Source organism: Mercurialis annua, linkage group LG3, assembly GCF_937616625.2.
Source record: "Mercurialis annua linkage group LG3, ddMerAnnu1.2, whole genome shotgun sequence".
Taxonomy (NCBI): Eukaryota; Viridiplantae; Streptophyta; class Magnoliopsida; order Malpighiales; family Euphorbiaceae; genus Mercurialis; species Mercurialis annua.
Window position 1 is genome coordinate 70,140,596 of NC_065572.1, and position 12,781 is coordinate 70,153,376.

Below are 12,781 nucleotides of genomic sequence, written 5' to 3' on the forward strand. Positions count from 1 at the left end.
AATTTTTGCTACGCATAATTTAAAGTTGCGGAGGGAAAATTGAAGGTTTTTTTATAAGTGGGCCTGGGTCGTGTTACATTGGTTTAGCCGATGTTGGGCTTATCTCCATTTGCTTTCGATAATCCAATTGACAAATGGATTTGGCCCGCTATCGAGTAAAGGAATAATTCTTGGGCTTTTTATATAAAATACAGGATTTGGGCTAGACTTTACTTTTATACAGCCCAATGCATATCTTTACTTTTCACACCATCAATTTTATGAAACCTAACCTTTTTTTTTTATTTCTTTCTTTTTTACCGTTTTCTTATTTTCCTTCTCAATTGACGGTTTCTTCATTCTTCTCCGCCATTTTCGCTTCTCTTCTCCACGATTTTGTTGTGAGTTATCTCCATTACTCCATTACTGCACGACTCCTCTTGCTTCTCTCATTTTCATTTCTATTTCATCATTATCTCAACCGTTCTTACTTATATAACAGTAAATTCTTTTGAGTTGTGAAAAAAAATTCACGATTTCTACTCCTTCGCTTCCGCCGTTCCGCCTCCGCTGTTGCGCCTCCGCCGTTTCGCCTCCATCGTTTTGCCTTTGTCTCGCCGCGCCATCTTTCTTTTATCTTTTTAATTTTAGATCTGAAATTTTTTGTTCTTTTTTTTATTTTCAGATCTGTAATTTGTTTATCTTTTACTGTTGATTCACCATTAAACATGTATAAAGAGTATCTTTAAAGAATCTAATACTTATTTCATGTTATATATAATAATTTTGTGATTTTATATAATAAAATTCTGTTATTTCTGCATTTTTTTGTGTTTTGTTGTATTTCTGCGTTTTTTTTATTCTGCAGAACGATTTGTTGTTGATGATTGATTGCTGAATTATTGTAATGTTACAGTGTTGTTGATTTTATGTTGACTTTATGTTGATATTATGTTGATATCTACTGATTCTTTTTATTTTAACATTGACAAATAAGATAATATTGTCTGTGAAAATAAACTTTCGTTGGATGAAATGAAACTGTATCATAGCCGTCTTTGTCGAAATTTAGTTAGGTATGAGAGGTGGAACGCAAAACAATTATACAAGTGATTTTGAAGAAACTGTGCAGCTGCAAAGAGAATTGAGGAAAAAAATATATTTTGAAATAGATTTCTTTAATTTGTGAACTGTTGTGTTGGTGTATATTTAATATATTTTTATTTTTATATGTAAGAATAATTTTATTTTTTCATTTGAATTATTGTTGTTTTTTCATATTGTTTTGATTACTTACTCTGCTAACATCTTTATCTGATTCATTTATTTTAAACATTTTGTACCTTTATTGTTCTTTAGTAGAATTACTACTATCATATTAACAAGTTATCAACATAATGTCAAGATGATATCAACAATTAATGCTAATTTAGTCAAGATGTTTGGAAAATGAGAGCATCGATTGATTTAAGCCAAAAACAATCACCATATTATCAAAAACATGTCAACAGCTCATCAATACAGCAATTTAAGACTAACTTTACTTTTCTTTTAATGATTGAAAAATCAACATGTTATCAACAGTATATCAACAACATGTCAACATAAAATTGAAAATCAAAAAAAGTTAAAATACTTATCAACATAATGTCAACAATAAATCAACAACGAATCAACAATTAATGTTAATTTAGTCAAGATGTTTGTAAAATGAGAACATTGATTGATTTAAGTCAAAAACAATCAACATATTATCAAAAACATATCAATAGTTCATTAATACATCAATTTAAGACTAACTTTATTTTTCTTTCAATGATTGAAAAATCAACATGTTATCAACAGTATATCAACAACATGTCAACATAAAATTGAAAATCAAAAAAAGTTGAAATACATATCGACGTAACGTCAACAATAACTCAACAACGAATCAACATAAGGAATAAAATAAAACATATTTTTTTGAAAAATTGTGACAATCGATAAAATATCAACAAGAAATCAACAACTTGTCAACATGATAATGCTAACATATTCTTATCTAATCTCATTTAAATTTTGTTTTTTTTAGTTTATTTCACGCACAAAATTATCTAATTTGCTAATGTATTTTTTAGAATAAATTTTTTCAATGTTAAAATTAAGGAAATACCAACTGATTATCAACACAAAATCAACATAAAATCAACATCACTGTAATATTATAATATTTCAGCAATCAACCATCATCAACAAATCGAGCTGCAGAATAAAAAAACACAGAAATACAACCAAACACAAAAAAATACAGAAATACCAAAAAATTATTCCATATAACCATTAATTGATATTACATAACATGAAATTAGCATTATATTCTTGAAATATAATCTCTATACATGTTTAATGGTGAAAAACAGTAAAAAAAAGTATAGATCTGAAAATAAAAAAGAAGAAGAATGAATAAATTGTAGATCTGAAATCAAATAAATGACGACGACGAGTAGAGGAGATGATGACGTTGGCGAAGATGACAACGAAGATGATGATGAGAATGATGACGGAGGAGCGAAGGACGGCGAAGCGAAAGGCGACGGAACAAAAAAATAAAAAACGGTAGAGAAGAGAGAGGAAAATGAGGTGAGAGGAAGAAAGAGAAATATGAGCTGAGAAGAAGAGAGAATGAATGATGAGGAGAGAGAAAATAAATGAAATTGTCATAATAGGGCTGAATATATAAGATCCGTATAAAAGTTATAATTAGCTCCGTGTGTGGTAGTTTAGTAAGTGGAAAATATGTCATGTATAAAAGTAAATAATTAGTAAATGTAGGTTGTTTGTGTAAAAAGCCCATAATTCTTTACCAAATAGGCAAATACAAATGCAAATTACAATCAAGAAATATTTGATATTTATGTGTCAGCATTTTATATTTAAAATAAGATCAAACTAATTAAGACGGATGAAGTATTATTTCATTTGGGTAAAAAGTTTATCTAGACTCGTTTAAAATTCGCCACATATCTATTTATTTCAAACTATTTGATTTGGGCTTGAGATTAAACTCGAGTTGCGTGACCTCAAATTCAAGTTGATTTTGAATTTATTCCGAGTTGATTTCAATTTCTTTTATCCAATTTCGGATACTTAAAAGGTAGTCCAATTCACCTGCATTCCTTTTAATTTCGCTTCTATAGGCAACAAATGTAGTTTGGTACCTCACTTATTGCACGGTTAAAGTCCCATTCAGAACTCCACTATGACTTGTCGGCAAAAAAATAACATAATTCACTGCATAAATAAACATACCACAAATCATTACTATAATCCAAACCTTAGATTAATTAGTTAGTATTACTATTTACAAATGTCTCAATGGAATAAACGAAGTATCTCAGTGACGACAATCATCGCCTGCGCTAAGTTAAGTTATAATTCATTGGGAAAGTGACTGATACATGTCACCATAGCCTTGGCCCTCGCATATCTAATTCAGAAAGATTCATAACCAGCGATTGGCCAATGAAACCTGAAAATCTAACAATATCTATGGTGGAATAAACTAAAGCTATACCTTTTCTGCGTGTTGATTTCTAATTGGTCCATGTTCACTTATCTTGGAGAAAATTGGCCAATTAATGAAGTTATATTTTGTGCTTGGGTGGATGCAGAAGTAAGCACAGAACACTAAAGTTGCATAGCTATTCAGATCACAACATTTGGTATATGCTAATATTTTGTGTAATCTCTATTCATTTAACAAATCATTTTGTATGCTAATGCGGGAATCTTTTAACACTATAAATAAGTTTGGTACGTACTGTCCCTTTGCAGGACACAAACAATAATAGAAAGCGAGATGGAATGCAAATGGGGCTTGTTGGGTACGGTGGCGGTTGTGGCGGTGGTTGCGGCGGTTGTGGTGGTTTTGTGTGGAAATGTTGTGGAGGGTTCATTTGGCATCCAACTCAACCCGTGCACAGTTGCTCAGTGTGTCGCTGAGTGCAAAAAAGCTCTGCATGAGAAGTATCTTAGTGCAACTTGTGCTAATGGGACTCCAGGAAAGTTCTGTATCTGTCTAGGTTGATGATAAATTCACACAATTATTAGTTTCTGTATTGAAGTTTTTTTTCTTGCTATGTGATGTTAAAAGATCTATAGGTTTGTTATTGGGTTTAATTAAGCACTCAAAGGTCACATTATTTCCCCTACTTATTGTAATTTTATATTGTTCTACTAGTTTATTAAGAAAAATATGTATATGTAATGTGATATCTGTATTTATATTTCTATCTCAAGTGATGATTACAATAATTAATTTTATTGTATTGTCACTAGTAGATTAATCTGTTAAATCTTTGGAGATTGTGTGTATTATACTTGTTGTAGTTTATTTCATTAGGTATTGTTTCAAATGTGGCTTGATGGCGAAAAAAAGTCAAACATTTACGAATTGTTGCATTTTAAACTAATTTTTTAATTTTTGTAGTTATAGCCAAATTGTTTTTTTTATTTACGATAATAGCCAAACTTGCAAAAAAAAATAATTTGACTATTATTACCAAAAAAAAAACAATTAACTATTATTATAAAAATTAAAAACAAATTGTAAATGTTTTGACTTTTTTTCGCCATTAAGCCTTTAAATATTAGTTGAGCATTGAGCTGTAGCTTTACTTAAGAAGGATGGCTACAGGTTGGTGTGTGCCATCACAATTCAATTACGGTAACAAACCCAGCTAAATGAAATAAATTTCTCTGTTCTACCATTTCATTATTAACCATCCAACAACAATCAATTAGATCAATTCAAATTATAAATAAAAGCCACAAATATTAGAGATAACAATAATAAATATGTGAGCATCACCTAAGTCCTAACAGTTTGAGTTATTGGAGTATTTTATATGGTATTAGAATTTGGCCTAATGGTAAAAAAAAAAAAAAAATCTTTATGACTTGTTGCAATTTTATCCAAACTTTTAATTTTTGAATAATATCCAAATTGTATTTTTTTCTGTTGCAATAATAGCCAAATTGATGGTTAAACTTATTGTTTTCAATTAAGATATTAAGCTATTATTATTTTTTGATGTATAATAATATAGTAAAAGTCCCAAGAAATGAAACAAAAACTCAAAAACATTCACATAAAAAATGCAATTTGGCTATTATTGCAAAAATTAAAAAATTTGGATAGAATTGCAAAAAGTCGTAAAAATTTGGGTTTTTTATGCCATTACACCTTAGAATTTTTACGATTGAAAATCTAAAAATCAATTCTTAGCGACCTTCTTGCTTTATTAATTAAATATACAGAAGATAAATTATGCGTGTAATTATTCATATTTCAAATTCAATAGACAATTGTGTAGAATGTTAGAGATAGTGATGATTATATAAGAGCTTCAGCTTAGAGCATGAACTATTCGAAATGTTGAGTGAATATCTGACAACAAGGATGTTATCTATTTTAAACAAAATGAATTAATACATATCCGTAGTTATAACAAATTTACATTATATTCTAAATAAAAAGTAGTAACAGTTTGATGTTTGGATTCAATTTTATTGAATAAGTATATTTAAAAAAATTTGATTAAAGTAAGATAAAAATCGGTAATTTGAACTATATTTATGGTAAATTAGTATAAATTTTTGATTACATGAATAATTTTATACAATTTATTATATATTTCAATTTAGGAATGATCATGTGGCTTTAAAGTGAGGACTATATGTCAATCACTTAAAAAGACTCTATATTTGCAAACTACATAGAAAGAGACTCATCACCATTCACCAACCCTACTGCCCAAACCCAGATCATCATGTACGTGGTTACTATGTTGTTCTGTCTCATTGCATAACTAAAATATGGTTCTTTTAATTAATTCTGAGAGGCTAATTATTACTGCTCAACTCCTAAAATTAGTAACAACCAACTGGCAAGAGACGTGGATAAACAAATATGGCTCATTCTACTGAGCAAGGAATGAGCAGGCCAGGAATCGAAATTAAGAAGGGTAAAATTGAAAAAATTTATATAATATACAAAATTTAAAATTTATTGATAACTAAGAGGGTCAATATATAATAATCGTCTAAATAACAATACAAATGTTAAAAGAAATTACTTAATAAATTTGTATTTTTATAAAAATAAGAGGGACAAATGCCCCTTTTATCCACCATGTGGCTCCGCCATTGGGAATGAGTCGAACCAACCATACCAAACAGGTAGTACCTATAATGTAATTTAAAACGTGTGTTGTACCCCAAAATTGGAGGTAATGCTCTTCAAGCCTCTTAAATTTGCATTCAAGAATTGCCTCCCCCATCATTTTGGAGGACAGCAGCAATATTAATATACTATTTTATTTATTTGATGCCGCGTAATTGGTGGGTTATAAAGATTATGATTATTAGTATGTACTATTTTTTAACCATGGTGAATCACCATCTAACTGCTGAATATAATTTAAATGATGTGGGAGTTGCTTTTAAATAAAGTTTCAAAAATTAAGTCAATTACCTAAAGAATGCTACTTAACATACACATACACTAAGATTGAATTGTACTATTGATAAATAACTTGGTTTTAAGGCTGTAACTGAACCAAGCAGCTAGCTTGATGAGAGCTCCGCTCGAAGAGGGCCCAGCTCGAACTTGTTTGTTAGTTCAAATGAACGAGTTCAAACACTGGTTTATGTTAGGTAGTTAATCGGTCGAGTTTGGTCTGCCAAACTCATCTAAAGGAACGAATTCAAACTCGTCATGTTTATCATCTAAATATAAGGCACAGGTGAAGTTCCGACTAAACATGAATACTATAAAAATTTAATAAATCGAATCGAATTCAATACTTAAAGCTTCAAGTGAGATTGAATTAAAATAAACACCGCATTCATGTAACAAGTTGAATATAAACGTCTGCGGCTCAATTCAGATGGCTTATTTCTCAATTTCATTTAAGGCCGAAGGTACAAGAAAACCCCTGAACTTTTCGAGAAAGTACAAGACAGCCCTTTTATTTTGTTTGGGTCCAAAACGACCCCTCAATTTTTTTTCTCGAACAAAAGACCCTTTCCGTCCAAAATATCTGTTAAATGATGACGTGGCACATATGAAAAAGGTTTAAAAACAGCCTTAATGTTTGAAAAACTTACCAAATTTATACTTATAATTTTTTTAACACATTTCATCATTTTTTTCTTTTAAATATCTATAATTAAATAAAATTATAAGTTAAAACCACTTAAAACTCAATTAAATCAATCGAAACTTAATTAAACACTTTGAAACACAATTAAAACAAATAGAAATCTAATTAAATACATTGAAACTTAATTAAACACTACAAAACACAATTAAAAATCTAATTAAACACATCAAAGTCCATTTAAACCAATAAAAATTTAATTAGACACGCAAAATTTAATCGGAATTCAACTAATTTTTTTTTAAATCTTAACAAAAAAATTGAATTTTTTTTTTAAAATAATCCTCTTTGAGAGGATGAACAGTGTTCATCCTCTCAAAGAGGATGAAGTTCATCCTAAAGAGGATGAACAAGACCTGTTCATCCTCTTTTGAGGATGAACACGACCTGTTCATCCTCAAAAGAGGATGAACAAGATCTGCTCATCCTCTTTTGAGGATGAATTGAAAAAAAATTTAAAAAAAAAATTGAATGGGACTGTTCCGGTGGGTTCCGGCGATGGATTTGGTAGTTGACGACGATATTAAAATTAATTCGTTTTTTTAATTAAGTTTTATTAGTGTTTTATTAGAATTATTTAGGATGAAAATTAAGTAGGTTTTTTTTAGAGGTTTTTAAGTGAAGAAGAGGGTGAAAATGATTAAAAAGTTCATAAGTATAAAATTGGTAAGTCTTTTAAACATTAAGGATGTTTTTAAACTTTTTTCTTATGTGCCACGTCATCATTTAACGGAGATTTTAGACAGAAGGGGTTTTTTGTTCGAAAAAAAATTGAGGGGTCGATTTGAGCAAGGAAAAAGTAAAAGAGCTGTATTGTACTTTCTCGGAAAGTTCAGGAGTTTTTTTGTACGTTCGGCCTTCATTTAACAAGGAATAGACGCTCATAATAATTTAGTGGTTGTCATGTATTCATGTGTGCATAAATGAATTAATTATTGAATTTTTGTTTATAATAAACCTAAATAGGTAAATACAGTTCATAAACGAAACTTCTTAGCAATTTTAAAGATTTAATAAACTAATCATTGTTTTATCATTTATGGAAGGTGGGATATAGGAAACCAAACTGTCTGTCCTGAGACTAGCGAGTACTGTCATATGAATAGAAGAGTTGGAGAATTGATAGATTGTCGTGTGTAGGGTATGAAAAACTGTCACTGCCCAATAGCGCCACGCTCATTGTTTCTCCATCGATCGTCTTCTTTTCTTTTTCCTATGATTAATGACAATATATGAAACGAGAAGTGATTTCTTCCAACTGATGTCTTCAAATGAGTTCAACCATCATTGTCTTGCTCTTCATCCCTTTCAATCCTTGGTTGCCTTCTCATTACCTTAAACATTCTATCCATTACCTTATCCACCAAAAGTTTAAATTATGTCAAATTGAGCTTGAGTTGATATTATACTCCATAAGTTTTATACCGAGATCGAATTCGAACGAGATTAAACTCTCAACTCAATTTCAAACAACATTCTAAACTCAACTCGAGTTTAGTGGAAAATGTTATTATATTTTATGTATTTAATTTTTTTGTTATAAAATAAAAAAATAACAAATTGAAATATATCCCATAAAAAATTAAAAAATCATCTATCAAATTTTCTCACAATCTTTTATGTTGTTATCAATTTTTAATGAATTTTGATGTTATTGTAAAAAATAAATGGACTAACTAATCATTACAAATTATATTTTATTGTTTTCTAAAGGCCTAATTACTTAAAAAAAATCCCATCTTATAACATTTTTTCGATTATACCCTCACGTAGGAAAAAGTTCATTTGTACCCTTTATTTTGATTTTTCGTTTTCATCTCTACCCTAAAGTTTAAATTTTTGACAATTAAATTAATTAAAGGATGAAAATATTATAAATGATTAATAATATTAATGTTTAGTTAGAATATAAACTAAATATAAAGGATCATTTTGAATATTTTTCTAAATGAAAAGAGGTCAAATTAGCTCTTTAGGGTAGAGACGAAAATGAAAAATCAAAAAAAGTATACAAATGAACTTTTTTCTAAGACAGGGTATAAACGAATAAATGTTACAAGGTGGGTTTTTTTTAAGTAATTAGCTTTTTTCTAAATTAGGTCCTTATTCATTTTTTTATTTGATGCTTCAATAAATTAAATCAAAAAGTAAAATTGATGAACCGAACTTCCAATTTTTTTATTCAATAATTAATTTCAATATAGTTATGATATATAAATTTTCATTTTTATCTTAAAATAAAAATCCTAACCTTAATTGATTTGATTCTGTCACTCATATGCTTCCATTACTTTAGAACAGAACAAGGAGTAAACGCAAATCTATACAAATTAATTTTAATATATTCAATTTCTCATATACTTTTTCATCAAATACATCTACAAAATGTCACATAAAAGTCATAAACTATAGGCCTTTTTTATGAATTCATAAACTATAGGCTTAATTGTAAAAAATATCCCACCTTTTCAATCTTTTTCGTTTATGATGTAACTATTAATTTAAACCCATTTTTCAATTTTTCGTTTCAATGGGAGCTATTTTTTCAAACTAGAGAGGAAAAGAATTTAAAATGCATTTCAAATTGTTCTAATTCACCTTTTCACTAAAAAGAAATCCAAATATGAAGGGTATATTTGAACCTTTTCCACTTTAATTTAAACAAATGACTATAATTAAAATTAAAAATTAAAAAATGGGTTAAAATTGATTATTTTGAAAGTTTAAGCTATAAACGAAAAAAAATAAAAAAACAAAGGTATTTTTCTATGATTAAGGCTAAACTATACGAATTAATATACTTTGAAAGTACGTGTTAAACTTCTTAATTGAGGAAAGTAGGGAGTATTTAACAACGTGTACATAAGAAAAGTTAGAATATAGCGGCTGAGCAAAAGGATAATGCATGTGCTATAATCCTAAAGGTACGGTCTCCAATCTGAGAATAAAAATATATTGGAAATCGAGAAATTTCACCAACAAGATCTCTACTGAACAACTTTATAATTACTCTGCATGTGTAGATAAGTAAGGTCACGTCTTAACTCTTCATTAATTGCATTCTTTCAATTCCAACCAGTCAATATACTTAGCATTGTACGTTAGCTAGCTTGCGGGTAAATCAACCGCCTTTGCTGCCTTTTATCATTTGCTTTTCAGGTTTCTTGTTTTATATAAATAGCTATAGTTTTAAGTTCAAGTTCCAAGTTCTAACAATTTTTGTTTTTGTGGGCTGTTCTTGAAATTTAAAGCTGGGTGTTTTTGCAAGACTCTTGAGATTCTTGAAAGTTAAAAATGGGCGATGAGATTGATGAGTATGCAAAGCTTGTCAGAAGAATGAACTCTCCCAAGTAATTTCTCTCAACTTTTGCATTGTTTGTAATTAATTGGAAAAATTTAAATTCTGCAGGCAAAGTGTTTGTTGTTTATCCGTTATTCAGATTATGTTTTGTCATAGTTGTTTCTAGTTTAAACTCAGTTCCTGTTAGTTGTTTGATGATAATTTTTGTTCACTTCTACTTTTTTTTTTGCAGGGTTTTGATTGATAATGATAGTTGTGCGCACGCCACAATAATACAGGTAAACTTCGAGTCTTTGGTTGTTATATAATGTATGAAGTTGGCTTGGATACATGTTTATTAGAGTGACTCGATCATGAATATACTAATACTGTTTTTGTAAAAAAATTATACTGTGTGATCATTTGGTTTAGGTGGATACTGTCAACAGCCATGGTACTCTACTTGCTGTTGTTCAAGCTCTCACGGACCTGAATCTTGTGATAACAAAGGCATACATATCTTCTGATGGAGTGTGGTTCATGGAGGGTAAGTTTGTAGTCTGTTTCTTGAAGAGTAGTACTATTTTCTAAAAATACTGAAAACAGGACATTTTTCAAAGCAGAAACGAACTGTTGAAATGTAGAACTCGAGAAATTTTCCCTGCAACAAAGCTGACCGCTTATTTCAATTTTATTTTTTCAGTGTTTTACGTCACTGACAGTGATGGAAACAAGGTGAAAGATGAAGGCATTCTCAATTACATACAGAAGGTATTTTGATGTTATGGTTACTCTGTTGATTGGTGATTACTCGTTGAAAATAATTTGCTAACTATATTTTTCAGGCTCTTGAAACAGATACATATGTGGTTAATTCAATAAAAAACTCTATTAACATGCTGCCTTCTAAAGAGCATACTTTGATTGAACTATCGGGAACCGATAGGCCGGGTTTACTGTCAGAAGTATCTGCAGTATTGATGGATCTCGGTTGCAATGTAGTAGATGCTGAGATATGGACACACAATGCTAGAGCAGCAGCTGTAATGCACATCACAGAACAGTCAACTGGGTCTGCTGTCGAAGAGCAAAATCGGCTTTCTTTAATCGAGCAATTACTTTCTAATGTCTTAAAAGGCAATGGCAATGGAAATTTTAGAAGACCAAGAATATGCATTTCTGCCCCTGAGGAAAAAATACACACAGGAAGAAGATTGCACCAAATGATGTTTGCTGATAGAGACTTTGAAAGGCTTGAGAGCGAAACGAAGAATAGAGTAGAACCTTATGTTATTGTTTCTGATTGTGCTGATAGAGATTACACAGTCGTTATTGTAAGGTGTAGAGACCGGCCAAAGTTATTGTTCGATGCCGTTTTCGCTCTGACAGATATGCAGTATGCAGTTTTCCATGGAACTGTCATAACTGCTGGAAAAGAAGCTTATCAGGTAATTATATTTATGATCAATTCTTAGAAAAAATGTTATTTAGTCGTGTTTCATTTCGGGGTTTCCATTTTGTAGGAATTCTATATTAGGCATATTGATGGACTCCCTGTCAGTTCGGAAGCTGAGCGACAGCGAGTCGCAGAGTGTCTTGAGGCAGCCATCGAGAGACGAGCATCAGAGGTATATAGCATTGCAGTTATATGTTTTCTCCTTATCATTTATTGACAGAAATGTAATTTTCTTGAAGGGACTAGAACTGGAGCTATACACAGATGACCGAGTTGGACTCCTTTCTGATATTACAAGGGTACTTCGCGAAAACGGATTGAATATCACAAGAGCGGAAGTTACAACGAATCAAGGAAAAGCGAAAAATAGTTTCTTTGTCACAGATGTTTCAGGGAGCTCTGTAGACTCCAAAACTGTCAATTTTATTCAGCAACAAGTAGGACAGAATGTATTACATGTGAGAAAACTGAATGTAACAATATTTCCAGAGAAGGCACCTAGAACTAGAAGTTTCCTATTTGGGAGCTTCTTCAAAGGTCGAAGTTTCCAAAATTTTGGACTCGTTAAATCCTACTCATGATAGTTTCCTACTTTAGCATCATTTAAATCAACAGACTAGGCTGCAGATTATTTCAATTTTCTACCTTCACTTGGCTTGATATAACTTGAATTTGGAATTGTACAGATTAAAGAAGTGCTGAGATTGTACAAAGTTCTTTTTATCTTTTAAGAGAAATGAAAACTGATCTTTTACTATGTTGCACATGATGCCTGCTACAGGCAGTACTATACAGATGCAAATAAAAAGGGAAAACCACAAAACTATCTAAAATACATTTCTACATTGAGTGATTTTTTTT

General features: G+C 30.2%; 1 protein-coding gene and 1 long non-coding RNA gene across 5 annotated transcripts; both read left to right on the forward strand.

Annotated features, from left to right (window-relative positions):
- The first annotated feature begins 3,375 nt into the window (after nucleotides 1-3,375).
- Nucleotides 3,376-4,338, forward strand: LOC126674307 (uncharacterized). The gene is made up of 2 exons (XR_007639503.2): nucleotides 3,376-3,683; nucleotides 3,796-4,338. It is a non-coding gene; the product is annotated as an uncharacterized LOC126674307 (long non-coding RNA).
- A 5,687-nt stretch (nucleotides 4,339-10,025) lies between these two features.
- On the forward strand, nucleotides 10,026-12,677 carry LOC126671336 (ACT domain-containing protein ACR4-like). Of its 4 annotated transcripts, none has more exons than XM_050365106.2 (8): nucleotides 10,026-10,108; nucleotides 10,436-10,534; nucleotides 10,718-10,763; nucleotides 10,897-11,011; nucleotides 11,168-11,235; nucleotides 11,310-11,912; nucleotides 11,988-12,092; nucleotides 12,160-12,677. In XM_050365106.2, exons 2-8 carry the CDS (start codon nucleotides 10,479-10,481, stop codon nucleotides 12,499-12,501), a joined length of 1,335 nt encoding a protein of 444 aa, XP_050221063.1. In that variant the 5' UTR covers nucleotides 10,026-10,108; nucleotides 10,436-10,478; the 3' UTR covers nucleotides 12,502-12,677. The 4 variants fall into 4 exon arrangements, with proteins under 4 accessions (XP_050221063.1, XP_050221061.1, XP_050221060.1 ...); XM_050365104.1 differs by having other exon boundaries at nucleotides 10,062-10,211; XM_050365103.2 differs by having other exon boundaries at nucleotides 10,064-10,300.
- Nucleotides 12,678-12,781: the final 104 nt, after the last annotated feature.